General features: G+C 47.6%; 1 protein-coding gene across 1 annotated transcript; it reads left to right on the top strand.

Moving 5' to 3' along the window:
- The first annotated feature begins 680 nt into the window (after nt 1–680).
- On the top strand, nt 681–12,736 carry LOC147991812 (uncharacterized). The gene is made up of 2 exons (XM_087538825.1): nt 681–1,236; nt 9,933–12,736. Exons 1-2 carry the CDS (start codon nt 681–683, stop codon nt 12,734–12,736), a joined length of 3,360 nt encoding a protein of 1,119 aa, XP_087394951.1.
- The last annotated feature ends 354 nt before the right edge of the window (nt 12,737–13,090 follow it).

Raw genomic sequence — 13,090 nt, forward strand, 5'->3', positions numbered from 1 at the left:
CCTCCGCCTTGGGGATTGAGGAGGTTTTCTCCTATGGGCAGCAACATGGTAGGGCCCGTGGTGGATGCATGCATGGATGTGACTACGTGCATGGTCAGTCTATCGCCAATCTCGCCGCTGGACGTACCTGGTGAGGGCGTTGTGGGGTCTCGCGGGTTGGATGTGCCGCACCAGGAGCAGCTGAACCAGTTTTGCGAGGAGATACGTCGCACGCTCACGCCCCTTCTCGCGCGACCGGCAAGCCGTGCGCCAGCGGGGAACTTGAAGAGGTCACGAAGGAGGAGGACGCCTGTTTCTAACCCGAGGAGGAGTGCACGTCTGGCCAGGGGCGTGGGAAAAGGGTCTGCGGCGTCCAAGAAACAGAGAGTGTTGATGAGAAGACTTTGCTTGGCGAACGAATGCGAGGAGATCACGGATGAGACTCTACTCATGTATGCGGAACTCTTCTCCAAGCAGCTCACTAGCGAGCAGATCGCCACGATCCTCGCCCTGTTTGGGTGGGATGCGTCCATCTTGCCGATGCAAGAGCAGGAGGAGCCGGTGGAGGCAGGGCATTGACTGCCAACCTTGGTGGTACGTGGGCCTTTGCGATGGCTATACAACCATACAAAATGCTCGTGTGGAATGTGCGGGGCTTGAACTCCCCGGCACGGCGGAACGCTATTCTCCAAGTAGTGGCTATGGCCAACCCGGCTGTCGTTTGCTTCCAGGAAACCAAATTGGAGGTTGTAGCCCCAGAACTAGTTAGGCATTGCCTCGGTAATAGAATGGAGAACTTCTTCTACCTTCCAGCGGTGGGCACACGGGGTGGCATCTTGATTGCATGGGACGCCACTGTGGTGGCGGTGTCAAACCCGCACCGAACGAACAACACACTCACGGCACTAGTTAAGCCGATCGAGGGGGGCGAATGGTGGCTAACCGGTGTGTATGGGCCTCAGGGAAGCGAGGCCAAGGTTGAATTCATGCGGGAGCTGGTGGAGATACGTGACTTGCATGCTGGCCCATGGACGGTGGTAGGGGATTTCAACCTCTTGGTTAACCCCGAGGACAAGAGCAATGATGTGGTAAACCACAGGATGATGGCAAGGTTTCGAACTAAGCTCAACCAACTGGAGCTGCGTGAGATGTACTTGAATGGGAGAAGGTACACATGGTCCAACGAGAGGCAGCGACCCACGCTCGAGAAGATTGACCACGTCTTTACATCTAGCTGTTGGGAGGATTTGCTGATGGGTAACGTAGTAATTTCAAAAAAATTCCTACGCACACGCAAGATCATGGTGATGCACAGCAACGAGAGGGGAGAGTGTGATCTACGTACCCTTGTAGACCGATAGAGGAAGCGTTAGCACAACGCGGTTGATGTAGTCGTACATCTTCACGGCCCGACCGATCAAGCACCGAAACTACGGCACCTCCGAGTTTTAGCACACGTTCAGCTCGATGACGATCCCCGGACTCCGATCCAGCAAAGTGTCGGGGAAGAGTTCCGTCAGCACGATGGCGTGGTGACGATCTTGATGTACTACCGTCGCAGGGCTTCGCCTAAGCACCGCTACAATATTATCGAGGATTATGGTGGAAGGGGGCACCGCACACGGCTAAGAATATGATCACGTGGATCAACTTGTGTGTCTAGGGGTGCCCCCTGCCCCCGTATATAAAGGATCAAGGGGAGGAGGCCGGCCGACCCCTATGGCGCGCCAAGGAGGAGTCCTCCTCCTAGTAGGAGTAGGACTCCTACTAGGAGGGGGAAAGAAGTGGGGAGGGAGAAGGAAAGGGGGGGCGCCGCCCCCCCTCTCCTAGTCCAATTCGTACCAGGGGGGAGGAGGCGCGCGGCCCACCTTTGGCTGCCCCTCTCTCTCTCCACTAAGGCCCATATGGCCCATTACTTCTCCCGGGGGGGGGGGGGGGGGGGGGTTCCGGTAACCCGCCGGCTCTCCGGTTTTCTCCGAAATCACCCGGAACACTTCCGGTGTCCGAATATAGCCGTCCAATATATCAATCTTTATGTCTCGACCATTTAGAGACTCCTCGTCATGTCCGTGATCACATCCGGGACTCCGAACTAACTTCGGTACATCAAAACTCATAAACTCATAATATAACTGTCATCGAAACCTTAAGCGTGCGGACCCTACGGGTTCGAGAACAATGTAGACATGACCGAGACACGTCTCCGGTTAATAACCAATAGCGGAACCTGGATGCTCATATTGGCTCCTACATATTCTACGAAGATCTTTTATCGGTCAGACCGCATAACAACATACGTTGTTCCCTTTGTCATCGGTATGTTACTTGCCCGAGATTCGATCGTCGGTATCTCAATACCTAGTTCAATCTCGTTACCGGCAAGTCTCTTTACTCGTTCCGTAATACATCATCTCGCAACTAACTCATTAGTTGCAATGCTTGCAAGGCTTAAGTGATGTGCATTACCGAGAGGGCCCAGAGATACCTCTCCGACAATCGGAGTGACAAATCCTAATCTCGAAATACGCCAACCCAACATGTACCTTTGGAGACACCTGTAGAGCACCTTTATAATCACCCAGTTACGTTGTGATGTTTGGTAGCACACAAAGTGTTCCTCCGGCAAACGGGAGTTGCATAATCTCATAGTCATAGGAACATGTATAAGTCATGAAGAAAGCAATAGCAACATACTAAACGATCGGGTGCTAAGCTAATGGAATGGGTCATGTCAATCAGATCATTCAACTAATGATGTGATCCCGTTAATCAAATGACAACTCTTTGTCCATGGTTAGGAAACATAACCATCTTTGATTAACGAGCTAGTCAAGTAGAGGCATACTAGTGACACTCTGTTTGTCTATGTATTCACACATGTATTATGTTTCCGGTTAATACAATTCTAGCATGAATAATAAACTTTTATCATGATATAAGGAAATAAATAATAAATTTATTATTGCCTCTAGGGCATATTTCCTTCAGTCTCCCACTTGCACTAGAGTCAATAATCTAGATCACATCACCATGTGATTAACATCAATAGTTCACATCATCATGTGATTAACACACATAGTTCACATCGCCATGTGACCAACACCCAAAGGGTTTACTAGATTCAGTAATCTAGTTCACATCGCTATGTGATTAACACCCAAAGAGTACTAAGGTGTGATCATGTTTTGCTTGTGAGAGAATTTTAGTCAACGGGTCTTCCATATTCAGATCCGTATGTATTTTGCAAATATCTATGTCAACAATGCTCTGCACGGAGCTACTCTAGCTAATTGCTCCCACTTTCAATATGTATCCATATTGAGACTTAAAGTTATCTAGATCAGTGTCAAAACTTGCATCGATGTAACTCTTTACGACGAACCTTTTGTCACCTCCATAATCGAGAAACATATCCTTATTCCACTAAGGATAATTTTGACCGCTGTCCAGTGATCTACTCCTAGATCACTATTGTACTCCCTTGCCAAAATCAGTGTAGGGTATACAATAGATCTGGTACACAGCATGGCATACTTTATAGAACCTATGGCTGAGGCATAGGGAATGACTTTCATTCTCTTTCTATCTTCTGCCGTGGTCGGGCTTTGAGTCTTACTCAATTTCATACCTTGTAACACAGGTAAGAGCCCTTTCTATGACTGTTCCATTTTGAACTACTTTAAAATCTTGTCAAGGTATGTACGCATTGAAAAAAACTTATCAAGCGTCTTGATCTATCTCTATAGATCTTGATGCTCAATATGTAAGCAGCTTTACCGAGGTCTTTCTTTGAAAAACTCCTTTCAAACACTCATTTATGCTTTGCAGAATAATTGTACATTATTTCTGATCAACAATATGTCATTCACATATACTTATCAGAAATGTTGTAGTGCTCCCACTCACTTTCTTGTAAATACAGGCTTCACCGCAAGTCTGTATAAATCTATATGCTTTGATCATACTATCAAAGCGTTTATTCCAACTCCGAGATGCTTGCACCAGTCCATAGATGGATCGCTGGAGCTTGCTTATTTTGTTAGCACCTTTAGGATTGACAAAACCTTCTGGTTGCATCATATACAACTCTTTCTTTAAGAAATCCATTAAGGATTGCAGTTTTGTTATCCATTTGCTAGATTTCATAAAATGCGGCAATTGCTAACATGATTTGGACAGACTTTTAAGCATCGATACGAGTAAGAAAATCTCATCGTAGTCAACACCTTGAACTTTGTCGAAAACCTTTTGCGACAATTCTAGCTTTGTAGATAGTAACACTACTATCAGCGTCCGTCTTCCTCTTGAAGATTCATTTATTTTCTATGGCTTGCCGATCATCGGGCAAGTCAACCAAAGTCCATACTTTGTGCTCATACATGGATCCCATCTCAGATTTCATGGCCTCAAGCCATTTTGCGGAATCTGGGCTCACCATCGCTTCTTCATAGTTTGCAAGTTCGTCATGGTCTAGTAACATGACTTCCAGAACAGGATTACCGTACCACTCTGGTGCGGATCTCACTCTGGTTTACCTACGAGATTCGGTAGTAACTTGATCTGAAGTTACATGATCATCATCATTAGCTTCCTCACTAATTGGTGTAGTAGTCACAAGAACAGATTTCTGTAATGAACTACTTTCCAATAAGGAAGATGGTACAATTACCTTATCAAGTTTTCTACTTTCCTCCCACTCACTTCTTTCGAGAGAAACTCCTTCTCCAGAAAGTTTCTGAATTTAGCAACAAAAGTCTTGCCTTCGGATCTGTGATAGAAGGTGTACCCAATAGTCTCCTTTGGGTATCCTATGAAGACATATTTCTCCGATTTGGGTTTGAGCTTATCAGGATGAAACTTTTTCATATAAGCATCACAATCCCAAACTTTAAGAAACGACAACTTTGGTTTCTTGCCAAACCACAGTTCAGATTGTGTCGTCTCAACGGACTTAGATGGTGCCCTTCTAAACGTGAATGCAGTTGTCTTTAATGCATAACCCCAAAACGATAGTGGTAGATCGGTAAGAGACATTATAGATCGCACCATATCTAGTAAAGTATGATTACGACGTTCGGACACACCATTACGCTGTGGTGTTCCGGGTGGCGTGAGTTGCGAAACTATTTCGCATTGTTTCAAATGTACACCAAACTCGTAACTCAAATATTCTCCTCCACGATCAGATCATAGAAATTTTATTTTCTTGTTACGATGATTTTCAACTTCACTCTGAAATTCTTTGAACTTTTCAAATGTTTCAGACTTATGCTTCATTAAGTAGATATACCCATATCTGCTTAAATCATCTGTGAAGGTGAGAAAATAACGATATGCGCCACGAGCCTCAATATTCATCGGACCACATACATCGGTATGTATGATTTCCAACAAATCTATTGCTCTCTCCATAGTACCAGAGAACGGTGTTTTTGTCATCTTACCCATAAGGCACGGTTCACAAGTACCAAGTGATTCATAATCAAGTGGTTCCAAAAACCCATCAGCATGGAGTTTCTTCATGCGCTTTACACCAATATGACCTAAACAGCAGTGCCACAAATAAGTTGCACTATCATTATTAACTTTGCATCTTTTGGTTTCAATATTATGATTATGTGTATTACTACGATCGAGATCCAACGAACTATTTTCATTGGGTGTGTAACCATATAAGGTTTTATTCATGTAAACAGAACAACAATTTATTCTCTTACTTAAATGAATAACCGTATTACAATAAACATGATCAAATCATATTCATGCTCAACGCAAACACCAAATAACACTTATTTAGGTTCAACACTAATCCCAAAAGTATAGGGAATGTGCGATGATGATCATATCAATCTTGGAACCACTTCCAACACACATCGTCACTTCACCCTTAACTAGTCTCTGTTTATTCTGCAACTCCCGTTTCGAGTTACTAATCTTAGCAACTGAACTAGTATCTATTACTGAGGGGTTGCTATAAACACTAGTAAAGTACACATCAATAAATGTATATCAAATATACTTATGTTCACTTTGCCATCCTTCTTATCCGCCAATCACTTGGGGTAGTTCTCCTTCCAGTGACCAGTCCCTTTGCAGTAGAAGCACTTAGTCTCAGGCTTAGGATCAGACTTGGGCTTCTTCACTTGAGCAGCAACTTGCTTGCCGTTCTTCTTGAAGTTCCCCTTCTTCCCTTTGCCCTTTTCTTGAAACTAGTGGTCTTGTCAACCATCAACACTTGATGTTTTTCTTGATTTCTACCTTCGTTGATTTCAGCATCACGAAGAGCTTGGGAGTTGTTTCCGTTATCCCTTGCATATTATAGTTCATCACGAAGTTCTACTAACTTGGTGATGGTGACTAGAGAATTCTGTCAATCACTATCTTATCTGGAAGATTAACTCCCACTTGATTCAAGCGATTGTAGTACCCAGACAATCTGAGCACATGCTCACTAGTTGAGCGATTCTCCTCCATCTTTTAGCTATAGAACTTGTTGGAGACTTCATATCTCTCAACTCGGGTATTTGCTTGAAATATTAACTTCAACTCCTGGAACATCTCATATGGTCCATGACGTTCAAAACATCTTTGAAGTCCCGATTCTAAGTCATTTAAGTATGGTGCACTAAACTATCAAGTAGTCATCATATTGAGCTAGCCAAACGTTCATAACGTCTGCATCTGCTCCTGCAATAGGTCTGTCACCTAGCAGTGCATCAAGGACATAATTCTTCTGTGCAGCAATGAGGATAAACCTCAGATTACGGATCCAATCCGCATCATTGCTACTAACATCTTTCAACACAATTTTCTCTAGGAACATATCAAAATAAACACAGGGAAGCAACAACGCGAGCTATTGATCTATAACATAATTTGCAAAATACTACCAGGACTAAGTTCATGATAAATTTAAGTTCAATTTAATCATATTACTTAAGAACTCCCACTTAGATAGACATCCCTCTAATCCTCTAAGTGATTACGTGATCCAAATCAGCTAAACCATGTCCAATCATCACGTGAGATGGAGAAGTTTCATTGGTGAACATTGCTATGTTGATCATATCTACTATATGATTCACGCTCGACCTTTCGGTCTCCATGTTCCGAGGCCATATCTGTATATGCTTGGCTCGTCAAGTATAACCTGAGTATTCCGCGTGTGCAACTATTTTGCACCCTTTGTATTTGAACGTAGAGCCTATCACACCCGATCATCACGTGGTGTCTCAGCACGAAGAACTTTCGCAACGGTGCATACTCAGGGAGAACACTTCTTAATAATTAGTGAGAGAGCATCTTATAATGCTACCGTCAATCAAAGCAAGATAAGATGCATAAAAGATAAACATCACATGCAATCAATATAAGTGATATGATATGGCCATCATCATCTTGTGCTTGTGATCTCCATCCTCGAAGCACCATCGTGATTACCATCGTCACCGGCGCGACACCTTGATCTCCATCGTAGCATCGTTGTCGTCTCGCCAATCTTATGCTTCCACGACTATCGCTACCGCTTAGTGATAAAGTAAAGCATTACAGCGCGATTGCATTGCATACAATAAAGCGACAAACATATGGCTCCTGCCAGTTGCCGATAACTCGGTTACAAAACATGATCATCTCATACAATAAAATTTAGCATCATGTCTTGACCATATCACATCATAACATGCCCTGCAAAAACAAGTTAGACGTCCTCTACTTTGTTGTTGCAAGTTTTACGTGGCTGCTACGGGCTTGAGCAAGAACCAATCTTACCTACGCATCAAAACCACAACGATAGTTTGACAAGTTGGTGCTGTTTTAATCTTCGCAAGGACCGGGCGTAGCCACACTCGGTTCAACTAAAGTTGGAGAAACTTTCACCCGCAAGCCACCTATGAGCAAAGCACGTCGGGAGAACCGGTCTCGCGTAAGCGTACGCGTAATGTCGGTCCGGGCCGCTTCGTCCAACAATACCGCCGAACCAAAGTATGACATGCTGGTAAGCAGTATGACTTATATCGCCCACAACTCACTTGTGTTCTACTCGTGCATATAACATCAACATATAAAACCTAGGCTTGGATGCCACTGATGGCTAACGTACTAATTTCAAAAAAATTCCTACGCACACGCAAGATCATGGTGATGCACAGCAACAAGAGGGGAGAGTGTGATCTACGTACCCTTGTAGACCGACAGCGGAAGCGTTAGCACAACGCGGTTGATGTAGTCGTACGTCTTCACGGCCTGACCGATCAAGCACCGAAACTACGGCACCTCCGAGTTTTAGCACACGTTCAGCTCGATGACGATCCCCGGACTCCGATCTAGCAAAGTGTCGGGGAAGAGTTCCGTCAGCACGACAGCGTGGTAACGATCTTGATGTACTACCGTCGCAGGGCTTCGCCTAAGCACTGCTACAATATTATCGAGGATTATGGTGGAAGGGGGCACCGCACACGGCTAAGAATATGATCACGTGGATCAACTTGTGTGTCTAGGGGTGCCCCCTGCCCCCGTATATAAAGGATCAAGGGGAGGAGGCCGGCCGGCCCCTATGGCGCGCCAAGGAGGAGTCCTCCTCCTAGTAGGAGTAGGACTCCTACTAGGAGGGGGAAAGAAGTGGGGAGGGAGAAGGAAAGGGGGGCGCCGCCCCCCCTCTCCTAGTCCAATTCGTACCAGGGGGAGGAGGCGTGCGGCCCACCTTTGGCTGCCCCTCTCTCTCTCCACTAAGGCCCATATGGCCCATTACTTCTCCCGGGGGGTTCCGGTAACCCTCCGGCTCTCTGGTTTTCTCCGAAATCACCCGGAACACTTCCGGTGTCCGAATATAGCCATCCAATATATCAATCTTTATGTCTCGACCATTTCGAGACTCCTCGTCATGTCCGTGATCACATCCGGGACTCTGAACTAACTTCGGTACATCAAAACTCATAAACTCATAATATAACTGTCATCGAAACCTTAAGCGTGCGGACCCTACGGGTTCGAGAACAATGTAGAGATGACCGAGACACGTCTCCGGTCAATAACCAATAGCGGAACCTGGATGCTCATATTGGCTCCTACATATTCTACGAAGATCTTTTATCGGTCAGACCGCATAACAACATACGTTGTTCCCTTTGTCATCGGTATGTTACTTGCCCGAGATTCGATCATCGGTATCTCAATACCTAGTTCAATCTCGTTACCGGCAAGTCTCTTTACTCGTTCCGTAATACATCATCTTGCAACTAACTCATTAGTTGCAATGCTTGCAAGGCTTAAGTGATGTGCATTACCGAGAGGGCCCAGAGATACCTCTCCGACAATCGGAGTGACAAATCCTAATCTCGAAATACGCCAACCCAACATGTACCTTTGGAGACACCTGTAGAGCACCTTTATAATCACCCAGTTACGTTGTGACGTTTGGTAGCACACAAAGTGTTCCTCCGGCAAACGGGAGTTGCATAATCTCATAGTCATAGGAACATGTATAAGTCATGAAGAAAGCAATAGCAACATACTAAACGATCGGGTGCTAAGCTAATGGAATGGGTCATGTCAATCAGGTCATTCAACTAATGATGTGATCCCGTTAATCAAATGACAACTCTTTGTCCATGGTTAGGAAACATAACCATCTTTGATTAACGAGCTAGTCAAGTAGAGGCATACTAGTGACACTCTGTTTGTCTATGTATTCACACATGTATTATGTTTCCGGTTAATACAATTCTAGCATGAATAATAAACTTTTATCATGATATAAGGAAATAAATAATAACTTTATTATTGCCTCTAGGGCATATTTCCTTCATTTGCACCCCGCATGCTTGCTTACGGCGATGGGATCGGCTGTGTCCGATCATTGCCCCCTGCTGGTTGATTTACACGCGGACTTCACGATGGGCAGGAGGTTCCGCTTTGAGGCCTTCTGGCCAAAGGCGGGGGATTCTTTGACGTAGTGGACACGGCTTGGCATTCGGTGCCCGGGACGGGAAACCCTTTTGTCGCGTTGGATAATAAACCGCGGGCCACCGCCAAGGCCCTTCAACGATGGAGCGATAAGTGGATTGGTAACGCTAAGCTGCAAACCTTGATCGCCCTCGAGGTCATTGCGAGGTTGGATCAAGCCATGGATAACAGAATGCTCTCGGCTGAGGAGCACGGCTTACGCAGAGTGTTGAAGAGGAAGCTGCTCGGTCTGGCTTCATTGCAACGTATGATTGCGAGGCAGCGATCCCAGATGCTGCAACTGAGGGATGGAGAAGCAAACACGGCATATTTTCACCGGCAGGCGTGCCATAGACAGCGGAAGAACGCCATTTTGTCGTTGCATGCGAACGGCCGCATGCTATCCGGTCAGGATGAGATTGCGGAGGAAGTGGATGCATATTATTCCAGCCTCTTTGCGTCGGCACCGGATAGGGATTTTGCGCTGAACATGGATACTTTGGGATTGCCAGTGCGTGACCTCTCGCACCTTGAGGCCCCGTTCACACACGAGGAGGTGGAGAAAGTGGTGAAAGGGATGCCACTCGATAAGGCGCCGGGACCGGACGGATTTACGGGGCGCTTTTATGCCTCGTGCTGGCATATTATACGGGATGACATCATGCGGGCAATGGACCATTTTTTCCGTGGAGACATGCGGGGGCTGCCTTCAATCAATAAGGCGATAGTCACACTTCTGCCCAAGAAGATGGGAGCGATGGAGATTAAGGACTACAGACCGGTGAGCCTCATTCATGGGGCAATCAAGATTTTCGAGAAGGTCCTGTCAACAAGGCTGGCGGCGGAACTACCGCATCTCGTGGGCAACCATCAAAGTGCGTTTGTGAGCGGGAGGTCTCTCCATGACAACTTCATGTTGGTTCAGTGCACGGCTAGGCGCCTGCACGCTCTGCGGGAGCCCACGGTGCTCCTGAAGTTGGACATCGCTAAGGCCTTCGACACCATTCAATGGCCGTTCCTACTGGAAGTGCTGGAGCACATGGGCTTTGGAGGAAGATGGCGAGCTTGGATTTGTGAAATTCTTTCCACGTCGTCCATGCGGATTGCGGTGAATGGGGTGCCCGGTGACACGATCTTCAACTGCTGCGGGCTCCGCCAGGGAGACCCGGTATCCCCAATGCTATTCATCTTGTGCATGGAACCGCTACATCGGCTGTTCCTGAAAGCCACGGCAGTTGGCATCCTCACCCCCCTGGCACGTCGTGGACTGCGGCAACGGATTTCCATGTTTGCGGATGATGTGACCATCTTCATCAGGCCAGAGTGGAGGGACTTGGTAGCCTGTGATTTGATCCTGCGCGCCTTCAGTCAGGCTGTCGGTCTGCTTGTCAACATGGCAAAAAGCGCAGCACTTCCCATCCGATGCTCTGAGGAGCAGCTGACTCTTGTGTGTGACACGCTTGGGTGCCCTGCCGCTGCCTTTCCATGCAAATACTTGGGCCTCCTGCTCTCCCTCAGGAAGCTCACGGCGGCGCAACTGCAAGGGCTCGTGGATCAGTTGGCCATGCGCCTGCCGCACTGGAAGGCGGCGACCCTACCCAAGAGCAGCCGTGCATTACTGGTACAATCGGTGCTATCTGCCATACCGATCCATTCCATGCTGGCTCTTGGCTTGCCACCGAGGACCATCGTCGCGATGGTTAAGATTTGCCGAGGATTTTTGTGGGCCGGCAAGCCGGATGCAGGCGGAGGCGCCTGTGCGGTGACCTGGAACCGGGTTTGCACGCCTAAGTGGTCTGGTGGGCTTGGCATCCCCGACCTGGCCTGGACGAATGTGGCGCTTCAAACCAGGTGGTTATGGTTAAAGAGAGTGGATCGCGACAGGCCCTGGGCGGAGTTCTCCTTTTCAGTGCCAAAGGAGGCCAAGCAGCTTTTTCAGGCAGCAGCCAGAGTGACTGTGGGGAACGGGCGCGACACGCTGTTTTGGGAGGATCGTTGGCTCGACGGCTATCGGATTCAAGAGCTCGCACTGCGCGCATACGGCTCAGTCACGACAAGGATCAGAGGGACACGGACAGTTTTTGAGGCTGTCGCGCACGGCCGGTGGGCCACGGACATAGGGCCTATTGGCGACATGGCCGGGATCGAGGAGTATATGAGCATCTGGCTCAGGATTGGGGAGGTGCAGCTCCAGGAGGAAATTGTGGACTCCTTCTCCTGGTCTTGGGAGAGGAGTGGCGAGTTCTCGGCCCGATCGACCTACGCGGCTCGATTTGCCGGACGACAGGTGTCCCCCACGGCGGCTTTCACTTGGCGTTCGAAGGCTCCACTCCGATGCCGTTTCTTTGCATGGTTAGCAATCATGAACAGGTGCTGGATGTCGGACAGATTGGCGAGGCGAGGGCTACCACACCAAGACGCCTGCCCATTTTGCGATCAGCACGACGAAACGATCGGCCACCTACTTGTGGAGTGTGTGCTGGCACGGGAGGTTTGGGCCCGCATCTTCTCGGCCTTCAACATGCCAGCGGGTGCGCCGCAGGCAGGAGAGACACTGCAGGACTGGTGCACTAGGCACGGCTCGTCCGGGCGTAACGCGAAAACAATCCGCACCGTATGTCTGCTCACCCAGTGGGAGCTATGGAAGCACAGGAACGCCATAGTGTTCGACGGGGCGAATGTAAGCGTTACACGCCTTATGGACCGAATAGGAAGCGTGAGTAGAGCTTGGATGCAGGCGGGCATTTTGAGAGGAGACCTGGCAGCGGCCTTCATAGGGGCACCGGAGTGGGCACACGGCGAGTGGTCGGTTTAGTGTGTAGGCGGATGGCGATGAAACGCCGGTAAGGATGTAATATAACTGTGGAGGGCTCTTTCCCTTTCTTCTTTAATATATGATACGCACACTCGTGCGTATTCGAGAAAAAAAAGTAGTGTAATTCAACGCAGCGTAGTCATAGCCTTTTTTATTTATGATGAGGGAACATAACCGTAGCATCCTGTCAATCTACCTTCGCTGGACACCACATTATCACATGTAGCCAAGTAGGGGTTGTACGCGTCCTCCAGTAAAAGAGTTGTCGAGTATTAATAGTAGTGGACGGACGCTATCTGAATCTGATTAGATTGCATCTACTGTGCATCTATTCCATGCACGTACACGCGCTGA

This window comes from Triticum urartu, chromosome 1A, assembly GCF_056163025.1.
Source record: "Triticum urartu cultivar PI428250 chromosome 1A, HENAU_Tu73, whole genome shotgun sequence".
NCBI classification, from domain to species: Eukaryota; Viridiplantae; Streptophyta; class Magnoliopsida; order Poales; family Poaceae; genus Triticum; species Triticum urartu.

What these genes read in the sequence shown, in the direction of transcription:
- LOC147991812 (XM_087538825.1), top strand. Translation starts at nt 681, where the DNA reads ATGGCCAACCCGGCTGTCGTTTGCTTCCAGGAAACCAAATTGGAGGTT. An exon ending in TTGGGAGGATTTGCTGATGG is followed by an intron (nt 1,237 to 9,932) that starts GTAACGTAGTAA and finishes TCTTTGACGTAG; the next exon opens with TGGACACGGCTTGGCATTCG.